The sequence below is a fragment of the Macrobrachium nipponense genome, chromosome 23 (assembly GCF_015104395.2).
Source record: "Macrobrachium nipponense isolate FS-2020 chromosome 23, ASM1510439v2, whole genome shotgun sequence".
In the NCBI taxonomy this organism is placed as follows: Eukaryota; Metazoa; Arthropoda; class Malacostraca; order Decapoda; family Palaemonidae; genus Macrobrachium; species Macrobrachium nipponense.
The window spans coordinates 19726010-19734380 of record NC_061090.1 but is presented as its reverse complement, the minus strand read 5'-3'; the positions used below and the strand labels follow the sequence as shown (position 1 = coordinate 19734380).

Sequence of the window (8371 nt, the reverse complement as noted above, 5' to 3'; positions counted from 1 at the left end):
TCAGCGACGAATGCCACACCTACATATATGATTTGCACACACACACACACATGTGTATGTATATATATATATATAATATATATATATATATATATATATATATATATATATATATATATATATATATATATATATATATACCCCTGTAACATGTCCACATTTTACCAGTGACCAGGGACACAGAAAGAAGTGCCCGAAATATATGGTTGCAACGTTCAGATAGTGTTTTATGAACCCTTCATCTTTCATTGCGGGTTACTTTATGAGCAAGAGCCCGTGCTGACATAAGGCCAGCTTAAAAAAAAACCTTCATCTTCATATTATGCTGTTGTATTGCAGTAAAAGACATTCGTTGACAAATAAAATTACGGCTGAGAGCCGTTGTATACTCAACACTGAGGTAGCACTACTACTTATACTAAAATTGTTTACAATTCACTCGTTGCCCATGCTTATCCTGTTAACCTCAATTAGTATTGCCCTAGAATTGTTTGAGCATTATAAGAGATTAATAATTGTCTACTTGTGTTAAATCGTAGATTCAGTTATTATTTAAAGGTATCCTATTGGACCAGCCAGTGCATACATCTTACTACTAGGTACAGCAAATTTACCACGTACCGCAAGGCAGCGTCATGACGTCCATGGAAATTTGGAAATTGTTCGAACCAGATAATTATTACAAGTAGGTCATTCTAACCACATTATATAGGCTACTATGACCTTTTGCATTCTCCCTCCTTTCAGGCAAAAATCGTTGACACGGGAACTTTTTAACCTAGCATATTAGCCTAGGTAGCTAGGTTAAAAAAAACCGCAGGGTACAGAGTGGACCATGCACGATCAGCACGAACAATCCCCAAAAAAGTACATTATAACGCGTCCTGACATCGTAGATGGGCATCAGTCACGACTTGTTGTTGGTGAGAAACGGAGCTAAAGACCTCTACTCTCCTTTCGAAGTAAGTATTTTCTCCAAAGTTATAAATTAATGCCAAATTTAAAGCATTAAACAGAGGGTAGTGAAAAGGGTGGCCAACACAGTGCAAATCTCACCAAAACGCTTTCGGAATTTTTACTTACGCTTGAATATTTTAGAAGATTGACGCCATCTCGATGTTTGTGTCAATAAACTAACCATTTCCTGTGATAAATCCGCACACCACTTGTACCCACAGACGCTGGGGCACTTTCATCACAACAATCGGAAAACAGTTTCTCATGGGCTTGTTTGTTAGTAATCAACTGTTTTGGTAGAAGACAACGACGAAGAGTGTACTTCGATAATTTTTTAGATATATAGTAAAACATCAATATTTTACATATTTATGATGATTAATTTGAAAATATTCGTTATTGAAAAAGTAACTCGATTCTGACTCAAATTTAAGTAATTATTTTTTGGAATTAGAACGTTCTTTTAAGTCCTGTATTATGACGTCACGACATCTAGACTTTTGTACCTATTGTAGATGAATTGCTTTACTCAACTTTCTTGCAGAACAGTTTACCAGTTATTCATGCAGATTATCAGCTCTTCATGTAATTGGTATAATCGTAATGCGCATATATAGGGTAAAAAACCGCATGGTACAGGGGTGGACCATGTACGATCAATGTGTACAACCCCAAGAAAAGTACATTATAACGCGTCCTGACGCCGGAGTAGAGGTCTTTAGCTCCGTTTCTCACCAACAACAACTCGCGTCTGATGCCCATCTCCGATGTCAGGACGCGTTATAATGTACTATTTTTGGGGTTGTACACATTGATCGTAAATGGTCCACCCCTGTACCATGCGGTTTTTTACCCTATCTTTATTATTTATTTTTTGGATATATATGAAGATGTTTTACTGCCGGATTATCGCCATAGTATGACGCAATCGTTTTCGGTCCCTGGGCCTCTGTTTTCACACCATAAGAAATTATGGGGCCGAATTTGCAATGACCAGAAAGTAGTTAAAAGAGGAAAGTTAGCACTGAGCGGCATATGTTTTGATTGAGAAAAATACAAATTTATTCAATTGCTAGCTTGTAAAAAATACTTCATTACTTCATTACAAAAAACTTGATTGACAACTAAGCAGCATACCTACTATGAGTTTCAGAGACAGTGCAAGCACGTTTTTGGGCAATACCTATTTCTGTAACGAACACTCATATCAGAACAAGATTTTGCTATAGTGCGTTACACCCAGTGCCGTAATTTATAAGGGTATCATGAATCACTAATCGTAAAGAATAACAACACTTGTCCTTGTACCAAGAGACAAAAACTCCATATGCCAGAAATGGATACGAACAACGCGTATAAAGCTCCACCTACCCTCTTCCCCCCCCCTCCCACGCATCCCCTTTCCTTCTTTGTGTTCCTTTCGCCTTCCCCGCCTCAGCCTTTCGTCTCTCTCTCCTCGTCCATTCTCTTCTACTCTCTCTCTCTCTCTCATCTCTCCTCTCTCTCTCTCTCTCTGTTGCCATTCGGTATGTGTTGACCCTCCAAACTGGGTATAAGACTACACACAAAACGTTGAAATTGGTGGAATTAGGCTATGTATTGGAAGTATTTATACATAAATATTAAGCAATTTTATCATTATTCCATTACTATGACAACTAGGATTCATGGAAACAGTTTATAATAATGAATCGGCGTATGTGTGAAGCCTCCACTAATGTGGCATCGATGATTTTGCCATTCTTAGCATGCAAACATTAAAGGTTACATTTATTTCTGGTATACGGTTATTAAAGAAATTCAAAATACTAATATAGACTGAAATCAATGAAAAGTGCTAGCAAAAACAATAAAGCAAAAAAATAAAAATATGTATATAATCCACTTATCCGTAGTCGTTCCTCTATGGTTTTCGGCAGCCAGATGTACGAAAACGTTAGAAACATTTGATTGTATCTACTTTACAAATATCTGTAATTTTTCGGGGTAATTTGGTTGCAAAAAAGGGATAATATACATGGGTTAAATTAAAATTTTTAAATAACAAAGCAAAGTAAACAATTTAGGGAATAAAACTTTGCAGTTTCGTCGTCTGCTGTTCGTAACTATATTTGTGGCGCTCGCTTAGGAACCAGGAACAGCAACTTGTTTAAAGTGCATTGTGGAGTGAATTGAGACCAAAATGTGTATAATAACAATCAAATAAGCACTGTGGAGTTTCAGTTGTGATGGCAGTAAGGATAAAAACCACCGAATACAAGGTAAGAATGAATTCAGTTCAAACCATGACCCTGGGAATAAAAAGTTTCATACTTTTAGTAATATAGGCAATAAAATGTTGTTTTATTGTGCTGATTACAACTGCAATCTTGAGTAAGATCAAATACAATGTTTACATTACATACGCTAACATTGTTCAAAATGATTGCTGGGAAGGCTGGGAAAGATGATTGTCGTCACTGATCAGAACCTGTACATCCCACGGTAGCCGCCATATTGGATTTCAAAACTGCCTTGAAAACATATTTCACGAAGAGCGTCACATGCTTATTTTAGTTCGTATGGGGCTTTCATATATCACATTAATGTTGACGAAACTCAATCTTTTGAATGTATGCTTGGAGTTTAAAGTAACTTGTATTCTTGTTTCACCATTTAATATCGGTGATGAACAAGAGCCCCCACCCCGTCCAACCGTGATAAGGGTTGTAGCCTTGCCCTCCAAGGTCCGTTTCCTAACAAGAAGTAAAACAAAGGCTAGTCTTAGCCAAACACCTAACCTATTTAGCCTCCAAGACTAGACTACTAGTTAGAGCATAGGGTAAAACACCGCGTGGACTGGCCAACTCACCGACTACCATGGCTAGGCCACCCTCCGAAAAAGTACTTTTAACGCGTCCTAACACAGGAGATGGTCATCAGTCACGAGTTGTTGTTGGTGAAAGGAGCTAAAGACCTCTACTCTCCTTTCAAACTAGGGTAAACAACTGCATAGACTGGCTCAACTCACCGAAGGTCATGGCTGGACACCCTCCGAAAAAGTACTTATAACGCGTCCTGACACTGGAGATGGGCATCAGTCGCTACTTGTTGTTGGTGAGAGGCAGAGCTAAAGACCTCTACTCTCCTTTCGAAGTAAGTATTTTCTCCAAAGTTAGAAATTAAGGCCAAATTTTAAGCATTAAACTGAGGGTAGTGAAAAGGGTGCCCAACACAGTGCAAATCTTACCAAAACGCTTTCGAAATTTTTACTTACGCTTAAATATCTTAGAAGATTGACGCCATCTCGATGTTTGTGGAGTCGCTTGTGTCAACAAACTTCCCATTTCCTGTGATAAATCCTCACACCACTTGTACCCATAGATGCTGGGGCACTTTCATCACAACAATTGGAACACAGTCACTGGGCACGACGTTTTTAAGTAAACAACTGTTTTGGTAGAAGAAGACGACAAAGCGTGCTCTAGATAATTATTTAAATAAATAGTAAAACATCAATATTTTACATATTTATGATGATTAATTTGAAAATATTCGTTATTGAAAAAGTAACTCGATTCTAACTCAAATTTAAGTAGTAATTATTTTTCGGAATTAGAACGTTCTTTTGAGTCCTGTATTATGACGTCACGACATCTTGACTTTCGTACCTATTGTAGATGAATTGCTATACTCAACTTTCTTGCATAACAGTTTAACAGTTATTCATGCAGATTGCTATCAGCTATTCATGTAATTGTTATAATCGTAATGCGCATATATATCTTTATTATTTACTTTTTGGATATATGAAGATGTTTTACTGCCGGATTACCGCCGTAGTGTGACGCAATTGCTTTCGGTCCCTAGGCCTCTGTCTGTTTTCACACCATAAGAAATTAATGGGGCCAAATTTGCAATGACCAGAAAGTCGTTAAAGAGGAAAGTTAGCATTGAGGGGCATATGTTTTGATTGAGAAGAATACAAATTTATACAATAGCTAGCTTGTTCAAAATACTTTATTACAAAAAACTTGATTGACAACTAAGCAGGATACCTACTGTGGGTTTCAGAGACAGTGCAAGCACGTTTTTTGGCAATATTTCTGTAACGAACACTCGTATCAGAACGAGATTTGGCTATAGTGCATTACACCCAGTGCCGTAATTTATAAGGGTATCGTGAATCACTAATCATAAAGAATAACGACACTTGTCCTTGTACCAAGAGACAAAAACTCCATTATCCAGAAATGGATACAAACACGGGTAAAAGGCTCCACCTACCCCCCCCCCCCCCACCCCCCCCCCCCCCCCCCTCCACCACCACCCCTGTCCTTCTTCCTCCTTCGCCTTCCCCCTTTCTCTCTCTCTCTCTCTCTACGTCTCTCTCTCTCTCTCTCTTCGCCTCTTTCTCTCTCTCTCTCTCTCATCTCTCTCTCTCTCTCTCCTCTCTCTCTCTCTCTCTCTCTGATGCCATTTTGTAAGTGTTCACCCACCAAACTGGGTATAAGACTTACACAAAACGTGGAAATTGGTGAAATTAGCCTATGTATTGAAAGTACATTAGTACCTCGAGATACGAAATTAATCCGTTCCGAGGCGCCCTTCGTATCATGAGGTTTTCGTATCTTGGACCATATTTTACATGTAAAATGGCTAATCCATTCCAAGCCCTCCAAAAACACCCCATTAAATTTCATAATAAAGCTAAATTGACCTATAAACAATGAAATACTCAATAATTTGGACCATTCATTACCTAAATTAAGACTAAAAATGAAAAACCTGTAAATAAAGTGTATATTAGTGTACAAGAAATATTATTACTGTAACGTAAAATGTGGAAGCTTACCTTTTCGAGTGGAGGCGACGTACATACTGTACAACTATCCAAGGTGGGAGATTGCTTCTGCCTACGTACTTTTTCACAATGTTCTGTGTTAGCCTTTTCGGGGTCGTCTTCTACAAATGATTGCACTTTATGAAAAGCGGCTTTAATTTCTACCGTTTTTTTTTTTTTTTATGTAACGTACGTACGTACACTTTAAAAAATTTCATACGTACGTACTACAACGTAACTATCCAAGGAAGATTGCTTCTGCCTATGTACTTTTTCACAATGTTCCTGTGTGAGCCTTTTCGGGGGGTGTCTTCTACAAATGATTGCACTTTATGAAAAGTTGCTTTAATTTTTGCCGTTTTTTTCTTCTTTTTTTGATTTTGAACATTGTTTTTCACTTTTTTTTCTTTACACAGGGTTTTTTTTTTTTTTTTTTTTTGTTTTTTTTTTTTTTTTTTTTTTTTTTTTTACAGAATTTCAACTTTCTTTTTTTGCACCTGATGACTCTGTTGGCCCTGGTGTCCATCAAAACCCTGTTCAACCAAATGCTCTCTCTGCAACTGATTTGGGTACTGAATGTTCGGCTGCTGACCTTCAACATAAACTGAAGTGCCTTGATTATACGTACACTACATACTGGTATGCATGTTGTAAATGATTGGTGTACACCCTCTGTTCAGCAGGGAGTGGAGATTCTACCAACCTTGCAAAGTTTCCAGTTATCCCATGAGAGAGACCTTGATCACTTATCCCATGTGAGAGATCTTAGACATTTTTTTTTTTAAATATTAGTATTACGTACACATTGACGATCCCGAAAACGAATACCGCGTACGTACTATAACAATGCTGGTACAGAGTGGACCGAGCCACGCCACCACTTGTACTGTAGATGCATGATGGGAGGGACGCTGGCCAATAGGAGAGAAGGATTTTCATGGCTGCGACTAGCATCAGGAAACCAATGGGAGAGCAGGAGGATGGTGGCGAGTCTACAAGTATACTAAGATGGCGGCGCACGGTGCGATTTTCAAAATTGTTATCCGGGCGAATCTCGGACTTTCAGAAACCTTTCGTATCTTGAAAACTTTTCGTATGTAGAGCCGTTAAATTTTTCGTATTGGCTTTCGTATCTCGAGTTTTTCGTAAGTTGAGCCTTTCGTATCTCGAGGTACCACTGTATATATACATAGGTATATTAAAGCAATTTTATCATTATTGCATTACTATGACAACTAGAATTCATGGAAACAGTTTATGATAATGCATTGGCGTATGTGTGAAGCTCCACTAATGTGGCAACGATGATTTTGCCATTCTTAGCATGCAAACATTAAAGTTTGCATTTATTTCTGGCATACAGTTATTAAAAAATCAAAATACTAATATAGACTTAAATCAATGAAAAGTGCTAGCGAAAAAAAAAAATTATAATCCACTTATCCGTCGTCTGTTCCGCTATGGTTTTCGGTAGCCAGATGTACGACAAGGTTAGAAACATTGGATTGTATCTGCTTTAGAAATATCTGTAATTTTTCGGGGTAATTTGGTTGCAAAAAAGGGGTAATAGACATGAATCAAAAAAAACATTTTGAAATAACAAAGTAAAGTTGAACTAAATAATGAGTAAAGTAAACAATTAAGGGAATAAAACTTTGCAGTGTCGTTGTCTGCTGCTCGTAACTCTGTTTGTGGAGTGAGCGCTAAGGAACCAGGCACAGGAACGTGGTTCAAGTACAATGCGGAGTGAATTAAGACCAAAATGTGTATAATAACAATCAAATAAGCACTGTGGAGTTTCAGTTGTGATGGCAGTAAGGATAAAACTACCAATTACAAGGTAAAAATGAATTCAGTTCAAACCATGACCCCAGGAATAACAAGTTTCATACTTTCACTAGTATAGGCAACAAAATGTTGTTTTATTGTGGTGATTACAACTGCAATCTTGAGTAAGATCAATAAACGTTAAATATATACGCTAACATTGTTCAAATGAGTGCTGGGAAGGCTGGGAAAGATGGTGTCCATCCGTGACTAGACCCGTCCAGCCACACGATCGCCGCCATATTGGATTTCAAAGCTGCCTTGAAAACATATTTCACGAAGAGCGTCACATGCTTATTTTAGTTCGTATGGGGCTTTCATATATCACATTATGTTGACGAAACTTCAATCTTTTGAATAGTATGCTTAGAGTTGTAATTGTATTCTTGTTTCACCAATTAAATATCGAGTGAATAAGACCCTGCCAGCGTGATGATGGTGGATCGTCCGTGATTGTTTACCCTAAGTATTTTCTCCAAGGTTAGAAATTAAGGCCATATTTTAAGATTTAAACAGAGGGTAATAAAAAGGGTGGCCAACGCCGTGCCCACACCACCAAAACGCTTTAGAAATTTTTACTTACAACTCGGAATATTTAGAAGATTGACGCCATGTCAATGTTTGCCGAGTTGCTTGTGTCAACAAACTTCCCATTTCCTATGCTAAATCCGTACACCCCTTGTACCCATAGATGCTGGGGCACTTTCATCACAACAGTCGTACACCCGACCTCTAACCATACTTATCGAAGGGGACTACGGCATT

General features: G+C 38.0%; 1 protein-coding gene across 1 annotated transcript in view; it reads left to right on the top strand.

The window, feature by feature from the left end:
- The first annotated feature begins 432 nt into the window (after positions 1–432).
- Positions 433–8371, top strand: part of LOC135196322 (exosome complex component RRP43-like) — a 29869-nt gene continuing 21930 nt past the window's right edge. The window contains exon 1 of the mRNA XM_064223072.1: positions 433–685. Within this exon, the coding sequence (XP_064079142.1) occupies positions 636–685 (50 nt within the window). The 5' untranslated portion in view covers positions 433–635. The remainder of the gene's footprint in view (positions 686–8371) is intronic.